The sequence below is a fragment of the Pinus tabuliformis genome, chromosome 2_1 (assembly GCF_031772625.1).
Source record: "Pinus tabuliformis cultivar Carrire ecotype Pingquan chromosome 2_1, CPIR1, whole genome shotgun sequence".
NCBI lineage: Eukaryota > Viridiplantae > Streptophyta > Pinopsida > Pinales > Pinaceae > Pinus > Pinus tabuliformis.
Window position 1 is genome coordinate 565,479,045 of NC_142299.1, and position 21,119 is coordinate 565,500,163.

General features: G+C 37.5%; 1 protein-coding gene across 3 annotated transcripts in view; it reads left to right on the forward strand.

Annotated features, from left to right (window-relative positions):
• Positions 1-11,240, forward strand: part of LOC149201662 (uncharacterized) — a 245,000-nt gene extending 233,760 nt beyond the window's left edge. For 2 of the 3 annotated variants that reach the window (XM_089402971.1, XM_089402972.1), the window contains 3 exons: positions 9,087-9,244; positions 10,360-10,476; positions 10,698-11,240. In XM_089402971.1, coding sequence (XP_089259097.1) covers positions 9,087-9,244; positions 10,360-10,476; positions 10,698-10,922 — 500 coding nt within the window. In that variant the 3' untranslated portion in view covers positions 10,923-11,240. The remainder of the gene's footprint in view (positions 1-9,086; positions 9,245-10,359; positions 10,477-10,697) is intronic. The other variant, XR_016253877.1, reaches the window with a different exon arrangement.
• Positions 11,241-21,119: the final 9,879 nt, after the last annotated feature.

Below are 21,119 nucleotides of genomic sequence, written 5' to 3' on the forward strand. Positions count from 1 at the left end.
TAATACTTGTTGTGTATGTAGATGACATTATTTTTGGGAGCAATGAAGAAGCTATGAGTCAAAACTTTGCCTTGGTCATGCAGAAAGAATTTGAAATGTCCTTGCTAGGAGAACTGACATATTTCCTTGGTTTGCAAATCCAACAAAAAGAAGGAGGAATCTTTTTATCTCAAACCAAGTATCTCAAACAGATTTTGAAGAAATATGGTATGGAAGATGCAAAACCAGTATGTACACCCATGGTCACAGGATGTAGCCTCAGTGCAAATGATGAATCTGCAGCAGTACATCAACCAACCTACAGATCTATGATTGGAAGTTTACTTTATTTGACAGGTACCCGACCAGACATCATGCATGCAGTTGGAATAGTTGGAAGATTTCAGGCAAATCCGAAGGAGACTCATCTTCAGGCAGTGAAGAGAATTTTCAAATATCTTCAAGGGACTCAAAATTATGGCTTATGGTATCCTAGAGATACAGATCTTACACTTCATGCTTATACAGATGCAGATTGGGCCGGAAGCGTGGATGACAGGAAAAGCACAAGTGGTGGTGCGTTCTTTATGGGTTCCAGACTGGTATCTTGGTTCAGCAAGAAACAGAGTTCGATTGCCTTGTCTACAGCTGAAGCGGAATATGTTGCTGCTGCATCTTGTTGCACCCAACTCCTTTGGATGATGCAGACTTTGCAGGATTTTCAAATCACTTGTACACCACCAATCCCCATCTTATGTGATAACACAAGTGCAATCAGCATCTCAAAGAATCCTGTTATGCATTCAAAAACCAAGCACATACCAATCAAGTATCATTTTCTTCGAGAACAAGTGCTTGAACAGAAGGTCAAGTTGGAGTATGTTCCTTCTAAGGAACAAGTTGCTGATATTCTCACCAAACCATTGCCCAGGGACACTTTTGAATACCTCAGGCAAAAGCTGGGGGTTGTTGATGCATCATCTTATTGTTGAACCTCTTCTGATTGATGGTACAGGTTCAGGGGGAGCATATAATGCATTGTTGGCATTATGGAGGATGTGCAGAAGGAGATCTTGGAAGTAGCTGCAATATGTCTCTATCTCTTTCATGATGGATTATGGTTCTTCGTTGCAGATCTGGTTCATATTCAGGGGAAGCATGTTCTTAGGGGGAGCATAACCCTTTGCCCTTGATGTCAAAGGGGGAGAATGAAGCTGAAGCTTTGAGGTTGCCATCAAGTCCAAAAGGGGAGATTGTTGGCATTATGGCTAAAGTGTTGTCCTTGATGGCAACCCATTCAGGTGATAGATCACAGTACTTCAAGTCAACAGCAGAGATTGATGATCAGCTATCAAATATTGAAGAAAATAAGGGGTACGAAGGTACACTTTACATAAGGTGCGTACACGCAGGTCAGTGTTACATAAAGTGCGTACATACCCGCAGTTATCTCGTTCAGGAGGTGCGTACCCCAGTGCACACATTTCAAGGCAAAGAAATTCACATGTGGGGTTTTCTTATGTTTTACTCTTGGTATTTATCCGACGGTATTGTGTTATTATGGTGTCGGCTCGTGGTATTGATCCATGATTTAAGGAAGAGCTTTCCTATATAAAGCAAAGGAGATCATTTGGCTTTAGCATGTTTTTTGGTTGAATATCTTATGAGGGCTAGATCTGGTCTAGATCTAAATAAGGCGAATCTACTTATGGACCGAGATCTCTTCGGAGCATGTTCAGATCTGTAGATCTGACTGTCTGGGTTATTTCTGAAGTCTTGAAATCATCTATGCCCGAAGGTACGCAGGTACAGTGAGAGAAAAGTGCGTACATACGCAGGAACGAAGCGTTTCAGGTGCGCCGGTACGCAGGCACAGAAGGGTTTCAGGTGCGCCGGTACGCAGGCACAGAACGGTTGCAGGTGTGCCGGTACGCAGGCACAGAAGGGGTTTAGGTGCACCGGTACGCAGGCACAGAAGGGTTGCAGGTGCGCCGGTACGCAGGGACAGAAGGGTTGCAGGTGCGGAGGTCCGCAGGCAGTTCAATGGACTCAGAGCGAGGTACGCAGGCTAGCAGTTGAGCAAGGTGCGTACATAAGCAGGCTAGCAATTGAGCAGGGTGCGTACTGTAAGCAAGCAAGCAGTTGAGCAGGGTGAGTACTGTAAGCAGGCCAGCAGTTGAGCAGGGTGCTTACGTAAGCAGGCGAGCAGTTGAGCAGGGTGCTTACTTCTCTTAAAATCTTTGTTTATCATTGTTGTGTTCTGGGTTTGGTCCTATTATTGTTGATCTGGTTACTACAGTTGACTGGGTGATTCTCTTATACTTGATGATTATTTGATGCTTATGGATCCAGTTTGAAAATTTATGAAAAGTGGTCCTTGTAAGAAAAGAAGTAGGGGGTTGTAGCTCCCTTCCAGGAGAGACTGGAAAACGAGAGAGAGAGAGTTGTAGCTCTCTGCAGGTTGCAGCCTGCGTACTGGTAAAGGACTGCACCAGTACAAAACCATTGTAAAAGGAGTTTCTAATTTGAAAGAAGATAGAGACATATTGCAACAGGTGGTTTTTACCCACATTGGGTTTCCACCTTACATCTTGTGTTCTTTGGTGTGACTATCTGTTTTCTTTTGTTCATGCTCATTATTTTATGGTACTGACATGCAAAAACATTTCAAAGAACAAATAAAGAAGATTTATTAAAAGAATTAGATAATACTGATTCACCCCCCCCCCCTCTCAGTATTATTTCCAACAATGGTAATGTTAAAAATTTAAGTAAAAGGATGGAAATGAAAGATAAAGGAGAATGTCACTTTTACTTTAAGAATTTAACATTACCATTAAGGAGCATCTATGAAGCGTCTAGGGAGCATCAAGGGGCACCTTGGGAGTATTCGGAAAGTGTAGTTCCTCACATAACAGTTCGAAATTTCCAAAAACAAAAAAAACAAAAAAATCCCTGCGGAACCGTGTGAACCATCCACCTTCTCTCGGATCTGCTTGCGATCCGTGGTGGATACACACCTGAACCTCCACAGATCCGCACCCAATGCTTTCCAAATCCGTAGATCGAGCCCCCACGGATCCAATTTTCCAAAATCACCAAAAAAAGGTGGAACCACGGATCCAATTTTCCGATCTGGAGTTCCACCGAAGGATCGGTGGCGGATCCGTACAGGACGCAGATCTTCCTCTGAATCCTTTGGGGGGACGGTTCTTGCAACACTGCTCCAGAGTTGCGCAGAGCTAGGCAGGCTCCATCGAGGTAAGCATCAGATGGTGTTTTCTCTTAGATCATTTCCCTTGCTAGAGGAGTCCACAGTATTCAATAATAGATGGATCAGTGTTAGTTGGTGTTGTCAGTTCCAGATTGACAATTGCAGACTAGTTGTAGTCAAATACTGAGGAGCGCAGAGCAATGTTGGTAGCAGTGCAAAGAGCATAGTGCATAGTTAGCAGCAACGCATATTTCCTAGTGGATAGTGCGGAGGCTAGTAGCAGTCAGAGACTTAGGAAACAGTTGTAGCATGTGGTCACAGTTGGTTCAGTATTTTGGATGCTTCTCAGTTGCACTAGTTGTAGTAACAACAAAAATAGTGAGAGGGAGTGTTAGTTGGGTTGCAGTGTAGATGCAAAGTTGGTAGCAGTACAAGATGTACAGTGCATTGTCAGCAGCAGCACAGATGTAGCATGGTTCAGCTACAATTAGTAGCAGATGAATCAAAATTAGCACAGTGGTTGATGGACAATGGCAAGCAGCTACAGTTGTTAGACATCCGCAGCGTGGGAGGATGTTATGGAGATAGAGTGAGAGAACACCTTCCTCTATAAGAGGGAGTCCTAGTTTTTGTAGCACCAGAAGGTATTCTAGTCTTGCAACTTTGTGGAGAGGCTAAAAACAGGAGTTTTCTCAAACCTAGAAATCGTTTCTAGAAACTCCACCTAAAAATAGCTCAATTAAATTAATTGACCATCATTTAAATTTTTCCTAAGTCTAACTTAGGAAAACTGGTTACTTAATAATAATTAATTGGGAAAGGTGAAAATTCTCTAGAAACTCACATGGATCGACTTGGAGATGATCTCAGCCATCGATTAAGTTGTAATCTTAGACATTAGAGTCCCAATTGTATATTATAAGAGGAGATCGATGGTAGATGGAGAACACACCAGTTGCAGATACTTATTGATCAAGGCTATTTGATTTCCTAGTGTCAGGTGATTCAGCCTATGAGATCGATCGAGTAGCAGGTGGCAGAGGGGTAGCATAGAGATTTTCTGGAGGAGTTTCCAGTTTTGGAGGACTCAAAAGATGAGGTCTAAATTATTCTTTAGGATTTCACAAAACCTCAAGAGGGGCAGTTCGATTTGGTTGTGGAGCAAGTCATTTTAGGTGTCAAAGGCCGAGAAAATTTCCAAAGGGCTTGGCCAGGGACTTCTAACAACAGAGATAAGCAAGACGTCTGATTTAGAGGGATTTCTAGGTTGAGCGTACAAGGGATTGTGTAGGGCCTGCGCAGATCATTTCAAGGGTCGGTTTTTGAGCCCATACTGAGCCAGGATTGCTTGGAGAGAAGGGTAAATTCCCTCAGATATTTTTTCCTGTATTTCTCTCAGATAGAAATGCCAATTTGGCATCATTTTATTGTACTCATAATTTTTGTTGCTTTGTAATAATAAAAACCCTCACTACTGCATCAGGTTTCCTGCATTAGGTTTTTCCAGGAAAAATTGTCCAAAAATAACAAACTCATATTTTTATGTGTATGCTAGCATTCCTCAGTTCCTATTTTTGCTTCCGCAGTATTTTTTATGGTGAAGAAATTGCAGTGTGAATAATTCGTTATTTTGTCGTAAACAAAATAAATTGCATAATTAATTTATCAGTTAGAAGAATTATTTCCAATTGCTGGATTTCAAGGAATTTTCACAAACCACAGACATAGGATACAAGCCACATATGGAGTGAGAGCCATAGTCATTGTGCAAGCCATAGAAGAACAAGAGCCATAGTCAACACACGAGCCACATAATAATGAGAGCCATAGTCAACGTGTGAGCCACATAAGACAATACGAACAGAGGAAGCGAACCATCGTGTGTGAATAGAGGAAGCGAACTATTGAGAGAATATGCCATTGTATAGAGCGAGCCATGGAGAGAACAAGCCACTAATACGATGTCACCGCGTCAATGCCACTGCAGTAATGTATGATGTAATGCCACACTGTATGATACAATGCCACACTATAAAGTATGCCAACAAACCACAAAGAATAGCAATACCCTCGTAGAGACATGTACGTTGTATAATACGAGCAAAAGTATATCGAACCACAAATATGTTGCCGTAGAGATATATAGTTGAGCGAGCCTCCAATATGAAACAGAAAATTTGAGCCCAGAATTGCGATCCACAAAACTATAATCGAACCTCAAGGATACAAATTACAATAGATATGTGAGGACTTGTATGTATATAATGAGCTATACAATATTCTTATATATTCATTCGATGGTGGAAGTGATCCTTCAGTGGTGGGATTGACTTAGGGTTTAGGAGGGAAATACTTGAATTTGAATTTGCGCAATTAAATCTATTTTTCCACGTGCTTTAATGAATGCTTTGCCCAAATTAATTTGCCACATTGCCACATTAGTCAATGATAAACCCAATTTCAAATTTTCTCTTTTGACCAATATAAATCCTTTTTAATAATTGCTTGCCCATGTATTAATAATATCCCTTGTACAATTTGAAATCTTCTTTGGGGCGAGATGGGCTCCTCTTGGGGTCTTACGGTTTCTATGGGGAAATTTGTCCCATAGCTGTCCCAATTTTCGAGAGAAGAAGGGGGCCGAAAATATCAGGAAGGCTTGGCATTTCATCTAGTTGGTTAATAATTTGGCTATTATCTTGATGTTGTTTCTGATGTATTTGATGAATCTTGAACTCTCTCTCTCATAAGGAAAGATTTTTGGGTTTCCCCCTTGTGGGTTTCTCGCTGGCCTCAGGCCTAGTTTCTTTGTCTTGTATGATGGTTTCATGGTTATTTTCAACTTCTTTTTCGTGTTTAATGGTTGAATTTTCTTTTGTATAACTGCTTAATGATATTGGATGAATGATATGTGAAATTAATGCTAACTGATCATTGGAAGTAGTTATCTGTGGAAGAAAATTATTCTAGGTTGTTTGCCCTAGGAATATCAACATGCACATGGTATTCATAAAAATAATGCAACTCCATTTTATGTAAATTGTGAATATATGCACAAAGCCACTGAGCATGGTTTATGATGAGGGAATGGCAGTCAATGTAAAGTGGCTAGGTGATCCACTAAATTCTAGCTTCCTAGAAGCCTGAGCTACCTCGACCAATTTAGTTCAGTTCCAAACTTGTTCACTTTTGTTTGACAGTTCCTGCAACTTAGAAAAGTGATTCCCCAGACATAAATACAAGAAAATAATCCATTAAGACCAAGATTATTTTTCTAAACTTACTGAATTTGAGGGAAAACAAGCTGCAAGGCCTAATATACCTTTCAGGTCCCAGAGACAATGGAAAAACTAAAGAGATTTGTTATGGCCTAGAAGTATGTTTGGTTCCATAAGCTGCTGGTATTTGTGTTGAAAACTTTATTTCCTTACTTCGTAAGATCTCGAGCTTGACTCTGTCTGACAAATACTAGTTCATTACACAAAGCAAATCTGGACTACCTGACCCATAGAAATCAATTTATGTATGCCTAGCTGTAGTGTATTCTTTTCATAAGCTGTTATATTTTAACATAGATCCATTAATGGTTTAATGTTAAAATTGGCAACTAAGCCAAACTCCATGCACATCTTCTTATATATGGCAGCTGATATTTTTATTGGATTCCTCTCGTCGAGAGGTGTAGGATTGATCTAAAGATCATCTGATTCCGACATGTATTCATGGAGATATGAATTTATTTGTGTTACTTGACAATTTGTCAAGGTCGGTCAGCAACCAATTTACCCCATCTTATCCTCAACGTTACACTATAAATAGAGGTGGCTTGCAAGTCGTTTTAGACACGTCCCATGTGATCTCTCTCTCTCCACTTGTTTGGGTTTTGGTGGAAGGAGAAGTCTCTAAGAGAATATGCTGTCCTAAGAAGAGATCTAATCCTAGCTGCAGTCAAGCCGCAGTCAAGGGAGGATCATCTAGGCGCAGTTAAAGGGGATCTGCCATTGCCTAATCCGCAATTTATGGCAGCTGATATTTTTCTTGGATTCCTCTCGTCGAGAGGTGTAGGATTGATCTAAAGATCATCCGATTCCAACATGTATTCATGGAGATATGAATTTATTTGTGTTACTTGACAATTTGTCAAGGTCGGTCAGCAACCAATTTACCCCATCTTATCCTCAACGTTACACTATAAATAGAGGTGGCTTGCGAGTCGGTTTAGACGCATCCCTTGTGATCTCTCTCTCTCCACTTGTTTGGGTTTTGGTGGAAGGAGAAGTCTCTAAGAGAATACGCTGTCCTAAGAAGAGATCTAATCCTAGCCGCAGATCTAAAAAGAGGAAGCCCTAGCAGCAGTCTGGCCGCAGTCAAGGGAGGATCATCTAGACGCAGTTAAAGGGGATCTGCCATTGCCTAATCCCCAATTCTGAAAGCGACTAGGACGCAGTCAAAGGAGGACTTATTTGCTGCTTACAAAAGCCCTAAACGCTGTCATAAGGAAGCCCTACTTACAGTTAAGAAGAGGTCTAACCGCAGTCCTAAAGGGAGATGCCCTAACTACTGTTCTAAACAAGATCAAGGCACAGTCATGAAGAAGCCCTAAACGCAGTCAATGAAAGAGGCTCCTATCCGCAGTTCTAAAGAGCCCTATCTGCTGTTCGAAAGTGCCCTAAACCGCAGGTCAAGAGGTGCCCTAAATCCGCAGTTAAGGGTGATTCAAAGAAGCCCTTATATGCTGTACTAAGGTGTCTTAAATACGCTGTCATTAGAGGCTTCAATCCACAGTTAAGGGTGACTGTTCTAAGAGGCCCTTACACGCTGTTTCACAGCTAGAGGGTGATCCTTTTCCGCAGCTACAGGAGGATGGTCACAGGCAGTTCTAACAGTTGGTTGCTGTCCAGAAGGAGGCCTTACACAGTCACCTAGCCACTGGGATAATGCCACATTGCTGTAGGTGACAGCGTGGCCATTTCAGTACTGTTTGGGTATGATATGTTGGGCAGAAGTATCCACAATAGGGAGGAGCTTGGGGCTGCTGCATAAGGGCTGTTTGGATCATTGTTTGGAGAGACTATAGTTGCAGTCCACTGCTGGGCTAGGCCACAGGCCATAGCCAGCAGTTGGAGACCTTTTTAGGAGCTGCATTCATAAGGTAAGCAGTCCTATAATGCAGCGTTTCATTGGAGGACTGTATGAAGGCTAGTCACTGTCTATAGGTGGACTGTGGGGTGTATTGTAGGTGCTGTAGCACACTGAGTTTGTGCCCTAACCTGTAATCAGGTTTACCAAGATATGCTTCAGTCCTTTCAGCATATACAAGTTGCCAGATGGGCAGCCTTGTCATGATCAGTGAAGCAGCAAAGGAAGGAGAGTCTTATGGAAGGAAAGCTTCAGTATTTTGGGTAATTGGTTGAGCTGTTCTAGACCTATCATCTGCTGCATATCTTCAGTCCTTGTCATCAGATCTATTGTGTCATCTTCATGGTGAAGATCTCTGATGTCTGATCTCCTATTTTGGCAAGTCTAGTATTGACTTCAAATGTATTTGTACTATCTCTCTCTCTGCTGAACTATTGAAGAATATAAGAAGAATTGATCAAGGGTTTCCCCACATTGGGGTTTGTCCCTCGCTGGTGCCACATCTTGTGTCCTCTTGTCTTGGCTTGTCTTCTGTTGTTTATGTTTATGTTCTATCTGCACTTTACTATCATGCTGATGTGATTGTTAATCTGAATATATTCATTGGGCTAAAATGAAAAATTGAAGTAAATTGCTCTAAACATAGAACATACCTAAAATTAACATTTAAGGAGAACATAAAGTGTTGAGAAAAATCATTTTACATTTTCATGATGTCCTTTACATGTCCTCATCTGGATTTTGAAATCTACAGGTTTTCTGGAGGTTTGCCTCTCGTCGTTATTGGAGTCAAGCTCTTGTATTGTTGAAGGTTCATTTAGCAATGTGGCGTTGAGAATATGTTCTCATTGCGGGGAGGGTGTGATATCAGGAGTGATATATGCTCTACTGGGTGTTTCAGCACTGACAAGGGTAATTGCTCTATGAATCTGAACAGAAATAAGCAATGAAATACAGTTTGCATGCTAAGAGTGCAAAGAAGGTGTGGATATATGATCGTAAGCTGTTTGCATGTCAAATTCCACTTTAATACATGTAGTAGGAAGATGCATCTCTCTCTGGGATTAATTTAAGTGGAAAAAAAATGTACATTAATGTCCTTGGATGATTAAATATGTTCCCCTTTTTTCTCTATGTTTCACATTTTTCTGTGTTCCCTTTTTAATTTTCATTCAGAAATGTAAGAATGTATTCATTTTTAAAATTACAACGTATTTGTGAGTAATATCCTGACACACACCATCCGTTGGGCTGTGGTCTAGAGGCATGTGGAGTGCCTGTTGTGAGAGATCCAAGTTCAATTTCTAACAAGCAAACTGAGATAAAAAAGTGCATCCATGACTAGGTGAAAGTATTAATGACGTTGACAGCATATGAATGTGACCCATTAAAATGATGTAAAGCAGATCTATTTGCAAGCATTATTAAACCAAGTGTTCTTGTAAAAGAAATGGTGGCATGCCGACCATATCTAATATATGTGAAATCTAGATTTAGACAGATTTAGACTGCCAAAACTAGCAAGTTAGACACCAAATCCTGATTGAGATTGATGGAAAAGCATGAAAAATATCAGTATGTTCTGTGACTCATAAAATGTTTCCTGTAAATTAATCATTTCAAGTTCTAACACCAATGCAACAAATTTTAGCTGCCCAGAAGAGTGTTCAAGAGCTTTTCTGAAATAAAGCAGACAATTCTTTTAGTGCTTTTGTAGGAGGAATTTTTCAGGTACATCTGCATCAAATGAAAGACATTGAGAATTCTTTGACTTTGGTGTGAAGTCGGAGTTTAGATTACATATTCAGTGATTTTTCTGATCATGTGTAGAGAGCATCACTTTAAAGTTTATACATCCTGGGGAAATCATGGGAAATTTTATTTGGAAATAGTATTTTAGGTCCTGTAAACTTTGTGGTAGCATGGACATTAAGATATTTCTATTTGTGACCATCAAATAGATTGTGTTTGCATGATCATACTTGTGGTATACTTTCAATGCTTTAATGATGTTCTTTTCCCTTCAGGTTCATAAGTCTGCTACTCTCCTACAACAACTTGCAGCAATTTGCAAAGCAAGCGAAAGAACAAATCAAAAAGGAATTATTTGTTGGAACTTTTTGCAGGGTTGGCTTCTCAGCACGGTATCTATCTATCTATATATCAATCTATCTAGAGAGAGAAAGATGCTTATTTATGTTGCCAACTGAAGTAGAAATGTGGTAAATATAATATCGATAGACAAGCCACCAATTTTTTAGACTAGTTGATGGAACTTACATTTTTCATGAAATCCTAGTATGTTAGGATGTTTCATTTCACATGCTTGTTGACATAAGCATGATATTCTGTTGGATGCATCCAGGTGCAATCTCTACCAGTTGAGTATCTAAATCCAGGTGAAGCTGAAACTCTAGTTCCCAGATGGCTGAATGCTATGGAAGGTGCATCTTTAGATTACCTTGAAAGCAAGAAAAATAAAGGAGGGAGAGCCAGCCATGGGTACATGCAAGGCAATGGTGGTCGTTCTTTAAAGTTGATTATTCGAGAATTTGCAGATACACACAGACATACACCTCCTAGTCTTTAGTCCAATACCAATTTTTGATGACATTGGGTGAGGTTTAAGCATCTTACTTCTATGATTCCAATTCTTCCATTGCCAACGCAATTACATCTATTTTTTTATTTGTTATCAGAATGTGTTTAAACATTTGCCCAGTGCCATGCAACTCATTGTAACGAGAATTGTAAATTGAAGCGATTCTTTGAGTCATAGAATGATAGATACTGTCATTGGCTTGATATATTGGGGGTACTCTGTGCATCCCATTCTTAAGGCAGAGCAAGCTGCTATATGTACAGAATGTAAATGTTAAACTAAGCAAATATGTGATTCTTCAAACTCTGTATCTCTTTCATCCATCATATCCAAAATGTACAATAGTTTCTTCATTGTATGGGAGTTGAAATGCATCAATTTCTTGCCAGTGATCTTTTTTATCATCTTGTATTATTCAGTTAATTTGATGTCAAGTAATACCTAACCAGTGATATGTTTCTTAATTTTATTATTTGGTTTTACCCTAGATCTATTGAGTAAAAAGAGGGATAAGAAAACTCGCAAACTTTATTATGGTTAAATAGTTTTGAAGATGCGAAAACATTGAGCTTTGTAATTGTTTTGTCTACTTTTTAAAAACCGATTCATCGAGTCTGAGTGGATCCAAGTCTGAGTCAAAACTAAGTTGAAGTCCAAGTCGGAGTTTTAAAGCATATCTTTATAAGATATGCCCTCACAGCATGATCAGAATGCTGAGATCTAAAATATTTTCCAAAAGTATCCCTGATGATGTAATTGGTAATGGAATTGTCTAACGAGGCGGAGGAATTGCCCGGACAGCCAAAAGTGGCCGGAATCCTAGCAAAAAAATTTCAAAAAATCTTGTAGAGGCAGTGTTTGAATCGTGTTTTTGGTGGTGGAAATGGATTCAGCACCATTAAAAACGTCTAGGACACCTAAAATTTTGAATTTTAACAACTATAACTTGGATTTACAAAAATTCTCGGATTTTCTTTAAATATAACCGGAATTTCCAAAATTTTCCGAGCAACTCCTCTGCCTCGTTAGACTACGCTATTGGTCATAACTATATTTTCAGGAGATTGACCTTACAAATGGAGAAATGTGTCAAATTTCTTATAATACCATGATTTCTGTCCATTTAAAATGCAGATATTTTTGTAGCCAACTATCATTAAATAATAAATATTAGGTCGTGGCTCCGATGTTGTTTTGAACATTGTGTTGGTGTAAAAATCAAAGTGAAAGAATGCATTTCTTCTCAAATCTATTGGATTGCCACATGCCAGGTACTAATGGAAATATTTCTAGAATGGTTTCGAAATGGTCACCGTATGGCAGTTCAGTATGTCACATCTTATGATCTAGTGAACAACAACATGGAGAATTCTTTAGAAAAGCCTCAAGTTCCATTGCGGAGTGGCTATTGTTTGAATCTCATGTGTTACGTTCTAATTATAATTATTATATAGGGTAAGCTACCATTGGATTTTCATGCTTAAACATCTATATTCAACTACATTCTTATCTTATCTACCTTAAATAATGCTGTAACGGTTTAACGGTTCTTGGTAGCAAACTGCTCAATATTGTTTTGATTGGGACCTAGTGATGCCAAAAAGTAAACTAATATTAACTTCGGTCTCATCCAGGGATGTAGCATTTGTGTCATGACATAGACATGTTAGATTAATGTAGTTGTACAAAATTATTTCCATGGAGTTTGTATGAATTGTAGCATTTGTGTCATGACATAGAGATGTTAGATTAATGTAGTTGTACAAAATTATTTCCATGGAGTTTGTATGAATAGTAGACAAAAATGATCCTTGGATGATGACTTCAATAGGATTTGTTAATGATTTGTCATGAAGATTTGTATGAATAGGAGAAAAAGAGATCCTTGGATGATGTCTTCAATAGGATTTGGTAATGATTTGTTCATGACAAAGTTTATATTTTAAAAGAAATATGAGCATATTTAAATCAACCTCAAAGAGACTTGAATTGCTTTGAAAAGTCTGACTTTGCAAATATATTAGTATGTAGAGGGCAGTTTTTAGATTATCGAACAATCAACCCAGAAAGACAAGGTCAGCTAGGGATATAGATCTTCTTAGTAATATAATTATGTGATCAAGATGTGGCATAAGCGAACAAGATGCAATTGAAACATTTTGCACCAAATGAAACTTGGTATATTAGTGTAAGATAACAAGCTAAGGAAGAAGAAATCATTGAATAAACAAAAAAACAAAAACAAACCAACAAAATATGACATTTTCCCTTTAGATTTTGCTTAAAAAAAAATCTATATGTAAAGAAAATTTTCAAAAAAGAGAAAAGAAGAATATTTATATGTTTTAGAAATAATATAAACACTTCATTGATTACTATGTGTGTGCATAAAACATAAATTATTTCCAATTAACAAGGATGTATGGTTTGACAAGTAACTTGATTTCAGTTATTTGAGAAATTTGTAACTGTTTATTTCAGCCTTTTTCTTTAATGGGCAGAACTGAGTACTTTAATTGTAAATCTATTATATATCTAACATAGCTATGAGATTGTCTACCCATTCCTCTCATTCAAAAATAAGTCTTACCTTTGGGGGGTTTTCCAATCATTTGTAACATTATTTATTAAGTATATTTTGGGTGTGCAAGTTAATTAGGAATTAAAGGATGAAGTTAAGATGAAAATGTCAATATACTAGCAAATTGAATGAAGAGTTGGAGGGATAAGTGCTAATAATAATTGTGGGGACAAATCAATGCTACTAACAAAAGTTGGCAGGCTGATCTGACTGGTCTTACTGGTTGGGATGGCTGGCCGAACAAGCAGCTCTCATCACTTCATTCGAAACTGCCTACCTCTATTACATACATTCTTGGTGACTGCTAACATTAAGGCCTCATTTGAATGGTATTAAACACTATCCCGTTTTTAATTTTTTCTACATGCATCTCTATGATGATCTACCAATGAAGCCTAATGATGCTCTAATTAACCTATACAAACTTCTCCTCTAGTTGCTCATCAAGCTTGGAAGTATTATTTATGCCTCTAGGGTTGGTATTAATGTGTAGAGAATCTATCTACCAACCAAATTTGTAGGGAAATGGATAATCTTTGCTCCCGCACACTTTTGATATAATTAACAATTAATTCAAGGAAATTTGGGGTCAAACTACATATAAAAATGTAATGGCCCTTTTAAGTATTAAGGGGTTTCCAGAGTGCATTTATTATATATCATTTTGGGATTCAACTGCGTTAAGTAAGTCATTCATCTATGACCATTTTCATGAGAGGTAGCCGTAACTGACTAATTTCTCATGATTTTTGAATAGTTCACTTAACACTCATTGAATCGGGTGATGCTCACAGGGGTGAAGAAGTGGGATTGAAACTAGTGAAATGAATCACATAGCGTCAATCATCACTTCCGACGCTTGCACTTGATAACCAGGACTTCCTAGGAGGTCACCCATCCCAGATCACCTCTGGCTCAAGCACGCTTAATTGTAGAGTTTTCCCCACAATCAAGCCCACTTAGCTTGCTACCCCATTTGCAAAACCTTAGCAAGTATTGTGCCTCATGAACCATTCAAGTAGAGTTCCCTTCACTCTTTTTGAATTTAAGTATTAAGGGGTTTCCGTAGTGCATTTATTATTTATCATTTTGGGATTCAACTGCATTAAGTAAGTCATTCATCTATGACCATTTTCATTAGTCAGTTACAACTACCTCTCATGAAAATGGTCATAGATGAATGACTTACTTAACGCATAGATGAATGGCTTACTTAACACAGTTGAATCCCAAAATGATATATAATAAATGGCCCTTGTTGGTTAAAAATTCAATTATTAATAGAATTTTAAGAAGACATTTTTTATCATGATTGAATTAGAGGTATAATGTTAAAAGTATTTCTATGTTATCTAAAACTATATATAATCTTTAACTTAGTTCAAAAGATAGGCAAGTTATCTTGTAATATGATAAAAAAATATATTTTAATGTCATTGTAGGTAGTCTTAAAATATGAAAATCTTTTAGGATGAAATATTTTTTCAATCCGCTCAAAAAAAAAAAACAATAACAACAACAACATAAAATACACAACTTCTTAGATATATATTTTAGCCCTTCTTAATTTTAAACACTAGAGCATCATTTGTGCAATAGGGAGGACTGCAATCCATGTTGCTAGAACATGGGTTGTATCCCAACTCCCATTGTTAAATGAGAAATCCCATGTTGGAGATTGCATCTTGTAGTCCATGCTAGTACAATGTGGGATGATGTTATGTAGCTCGTGCTACTACGTGTGGTGGGGATGCAATCAAATTCATGCTCTTGCACCAGGGATGTGAGCTTAGGCCATCTATCTTTGCAATCATTGGTTTGTAGACCATATTACAACAATCTAGATTAGCTCAATGCTACATTGTAGTGATGATACTAAGAGAGCCCTCCAACTCTAGTGTATGGAGCCTATAAAATACATTTACATATACGATTTTAAAATACGGGGATGAAGAATCCTATTAATGTTCACTTAAACTAATTTTGGCTTTTCAAACATGTGTTAAGACCCTTTAATGGAGGGAAACCAACATTGAGACATCAAACACATTCTTTCACACACATACAATAGAGCTCCACACTTAGGTGGGTTTGTTTATAGAGTCCATATTCAAAATTCCTTCTCCACCTAGTGAGTAGGTGAGGCAATGTGCATTCATTAAGTTGCACCAAAAATAGTGAGATTCTACATCTATCTTTAGGCGAAGCAAATGACAATGGATGAGGTGTCAATCTATTTCTACTCGAAGCTACTATGGTGGGGAAGAAAAATAAAATAGGACCTACATAATCCTCTAGCTAACAGAATATAAATTGCATATAAAAATTCTAAAGGTGGGTTTGTTTATAAAGTATATATTGAAAAATACTAGAGGTTAGGGGTGGTAAGTATAAGGGGGGTTGTAGATGACCCCAAAGAAAATAAAAAACTCGAATGTGCTTTGGGTATAGGCATTGCCAAAAATGAGGTGAAGCATTTAGCAGCACTCCAATTTACAAATATCTTGACCTTGTCAACAAGTGCTTGGAGAAGGACTATGACTCATCATTTTTGCATGTTTTCACAATGTAAATGGAGAGGTGGATGCTCATATTATTCAAGGAGCTATATTAGCGAAAGGGTTTGTATGCAAACAGGGGCAGGGAAGAAATTGGCAGCTCCACGTCATATTTCTTACATATAATGGAAAAGAATAATCATTTACCACTTCCTTGGCTTATTCATTCCTCACATAATCAAATGTCTTAGCAATGTGATGCCTTGCTAGGCTCCTATATGTGGGAGGAAGTTAGGGAGGTTATTATTAAATGTAAGACTCAAAATGGCATAATGTGTTTGAAGGAGAATAGGCTTTCTCCACATCCAACTCTATGTATCACTTTCTTGGGCATTCCTCAACATTATGTGAGCATCCTCATGGCACTTTTCCATTGCTAGAATTGATAATGACTCTTATGTGACCAAAAATACTTTAGCAAGGGGCTAAGGAAATGTGAGAAGAATATAGCACAGTGAGTGGGACTATGGTATATTCGGGAATACAATAGAAGACATGGAAGGAGGCTTTTGAGAAGAAATTTGAGAAGTTGAACAAAATTATTGATCAATACATAATTCAAATAATATTAGGAGAACACATTTTAAACCTTTGTGAAGGAAGGAGTCTTGGGCACTAATTATAGCGATGTTGAGTAAGCACATTCAAATGACCTTTGATATTTCATCCTATAAATCTTTATTAGAGCACATCATGGCTCATCTCAACCTCCCCCTTGAATTCATGACAATTCCTCAATAAATTCATATGGACATCTCTATGGACTCCATGTCCTATAAATCACTCAAAACTTCTATGGAGTGTGATGTAGCTCACCTAGTTTAAGACGTTGAATTCCCACTCTTGTTCAATTACATTTACTATTATAGCTATGAAATCTAAAGAACCATCTACTTAGTTAGACCATGAGGTGGAAACCTTATCTTGGAAAAATGGATGTTTCTAGTTTCCTTTAGATGCTTTATTTCTTGTGTTCACTGGGATAGTTTGTATGACAATAAAACTATGGCATTTGGCCCAAGTGTTTTTTGAAAAATTCTCTTGTTCTCAGATTATATGCTCATAGTAGTGGAGACTACGGGTATTGATCCAGATTTGATCACTTTATAATTTATCCTCCATCTTGACACTTTCAAAGTGGAAAAATTGAAGAAATAAGCTTATAGGAACAATTTTAGTGGTGAGACCTAGTTTGGAGAATTGGGGCTTGAAACATTCTATGGAGGTCTTAAATGATATTTTTTGGAGTAAAACTTTTCCTCTTATGCACCACACTCCATGACAATATTCTACACAAAGGCCTTTCCAATGGTCCAAGAAAGACATCAATTGGAGTTTGGATGCAAAACTTATGCCTCCCAAAAGTTGACCTATCATCATTGACCACCATAATTTGAGAGGATGCCACGTCATCCCCCGTTACTCATGGAAAATGGGGTAGCCAAATGGGGACTATGAAGAAGATTGTAGTATGGGTCAAATTGTAACTCATGTTGAGGGTTAAATGGGCCAAATTCAACCCCTAGTTTGTTATCGGGTTATGTTATAATCAAGGCACTAGGGGGAAAAGGGGCTTCATTCTATTTGAGTTCATTTTGTTCCATAGTAGCATAGTAGTTGAGAGTAAATAAAGAGAGACTAGAACAAAGGGGTCTTGTGTTATATAGTAGTCAATGGGCCACATGCCTCGGGAAACTCCATAGAGTGTGCCTTCTTCTTTGTTTTTGTATCATTTCCATTCCAAGCAAAAGAGACAAACAGTCTCACCCTCTAGCTAGGCTTTCTCCCAAAAGGGTTTCCTAGAGCATATCTTGGGATTTATTGTGGCTTGTTATTAATTGTTTGTACCTCCTCTCTATTTTCCACATATTATTTATTGCATGCATGAACAACAAAACAATTAATAACAAATCTAGGATCTAAAAGGAATTAACCCTTCATAGTATGGATTTCGATCTTTTTTCATAGATCTATTGTTATGAATTGTTTAGTGGGATATCCATGATAGCTCCAGGTATCGTCTTTGAGTCTTGTTAACTTCCATGGTTACTCCAAAAATGTTTATCCCATGTTTGGGGGTTCTTTATGAGATGTGATCTACATGGTGTATGGTCATCCATTGGCTGACCCATGATGGACTTGCAAATTAGAGGTGGCTTACTCATTGATTGTTATACCTTGTATGGATTCTTGCGCAATATTCTTCTTTGGAATGTTGGAGATCATCGTATATCTTGATGCCATTCAATATTCTAGCCACATGGAGAGGATGCTTAATTGAAGAACTCCCAACATTAGAGGAGAAGTGTTTCATGTTATGTAGAAGGGTGTTAATCTCTAAATAATATTTGGTTAATTGGATCACTTACATGGAGGCTTGTATTTGAATTATGCTATGTTTGAGGGAATCATGCACATATATGTGGGTGGACTTAGAGATGGCACTTAAACTTGCAGAGTCACTAGAGAATTAAAGCTCTTGGAGAAGCATTGAACCTTGGAGGATTTCTATTGTCTTGTAGCCTTATTTATGGATTGTCATCACCTTGGATATTTACATGTGTCACATATAGGAGTGCTTCACATGTGTGGGCCTACTTCTTAGTGGTAGGTTACTTATAAGGGTTTAGATCCACTCATGTATTGTTGCCCTTTCTTGCTTTTCATATATATAAATGAAGAAGAGAGTCCTTACATTTGGATCATCATCATCATCTTGTTTTCATAGATGTGAGAAGAAAAGTTCTCTCTCTCACCCCCTTAGAGATTCTTCCTTGTATGTATCTCCCTTGTCTTGAAGAACTAGGGTTTCCTGAGAATTTCTGAAGTTTGGAGTTAGATTTCTACCCTAAAGAGGCAAGGAGTTAGGTTTTGGTGATAATATTTAGGGTTTTACTCATTAGAGAAGAACAAGGGAGAGGATATGTCCTACTTCAAGCCAAGGATGCTTGCTAGTGTTGATGCTAGCTTGTGGAAAACCTTTGGAGGTAAGGTTCTTCGTGTTTTTCCCTAGCTATGGTTTTGTTGTGCTTGGAGAGTGGTATGACCTTTTATTAAACTAAGATTATGCACTTGAACTTCAACTATTATTATTATTATTATTATTATTAATTATACATTATATATAAAGTTTTTAGTTGTTTGAATTATTGGTTTCAATTTTAAGTTTCAACTATATCTTTCTTTGAAAATTAATCTCAACTATGTATAGAGGCAACTAACAAGGATCGGCACCAATCTTTAGCTTGACCTTTTAGCGTAAGAGTACAGATCCTGCAAATAACACCTTCGTCAATATTGAAATTATTAAAATTTAAAATAAACTGAAGGAGATGATCAAAAGCAGAAGTCTTACCATCGAATTTGATCTTAAATAGAGTCTTAACTAGCTTTATCGGAGCAGAAGTTGGTGGAAGCCCGGTAAAGCAACTCCAAGGTGATCTTTAAGTGGAGCCATAGTAATAAGATAAAATATTAAAGCACAAAATCTTCAAAGAAAGAATTTATTGTGGCCCTCCTTCTAGCACCAAAAATGTTCATGCAACTGAAATTGAATGCTTGGCTTATTGTTTAAATTTTTTATGGCCCTGAAGCTTCCAACATTTCAAATCATTATTCAAAGAGCTTAGAAGAAAAGGAAAATTGCAAAATCTTGCAGCAAATACTCTTGCCCATGATTTTACCTCTGCAGGTTTTGAGTCGTTCATTTGTTAGGTTAAGTTAAGCCTCTACACTACACTCGTTCATCTTACATCCACTTTAGTCACATTTTCTTCTTCCGAGATGATTCAGAGCCTCTTACAAATCTCAGAATCTTGGACCTCTCCTTCTCGTCCAATTTTTTAGAAATAACTCTATCGAGATTATTTTCCTTGAAATTTCGGACCTTCTAGCTTATCAAATTATCGGGTTTGTATTATATTGGAAGTATTTTAAAATATTCTGAAATTTATTCTCCCCAAGATCCACATGGCCTATTTTATTTCTCCATCTGAATTCCTTGGTCTCGAAATCTCGTAAAGTTATATTAAATTATTATTGTATCTGAGTTTCCGATTTTACGTTTCTATCCAATAGTAATCTCGGGCTTAATTTTTATTGTAACTCTTATTTAAATAATTATGAGAAATATTTTCCAAAGCCTCCTCTTATATTAGAACCTCGGAATATCCGGTTATGTATTCTCATTGGCCTCTGGCCAGTTCATTCATTTCTAGACAGTCTGACCTATCACTATGCTCACATGGAGTCCTCTTTGATTATCTTTGTATCTTTATGCTAACTTCCATGTTATCATGTTGTTCGAGATCTTGGATGTATTTTTAACTTCCAAGAATTTATTCCTCGACATGACTAAGTGACTTTTGTGATATCCATTCTTCATGGTGTGTGCACATGGATCTTATTGTTGTTCTTTCATTGGATATACATCCTCACATGCATTGTTGGGCCTCCTTTTACTTTACACGACAACCTTCCTAGCTAATGAAAAGTTCATCACTGGTGGTTCGCTTACATTTTTGTCTGTGTCCTTATTGGATGTTCATCTCATCATTCAATTTTTTAGTATGCATTCTTTTTTTCTTTTCAAGGAACTCTTGAGTAGCCATTATGGTAATTAGTCAGTTGGTAAGGAAATTCATAACACGCAAAGGTAATGGATCATGTTCAATTTATGTTTGAATTCAATTTATGTTTGAAGTTTTGATATATCGCTCCACACTTATTATGCAAAGATTAAAGTCCTCTCCATATACGCATAAGTGCCACATAGGTTGGGACTTGGTGATGACGTTTGAAATTTTATATAAATCTTGGAGTTGATATGAAATCTAGAAAAACAAAGAGAACAATTGTCATTGCAATTCATTAAGAAGCACATCTTTATTTTCATTTCTAATGAATTTTATTTACTTCAGATTCCTTGAACATGAATCATTATTTTTCCTAGCTTTTCTGCTTGCTCTAATTTAGATTTAATAAGTTATGATTTTGGGCCAATGAAAACTTCAAAGAGTACAACTTCTTCATAATTTTAATTCCAAT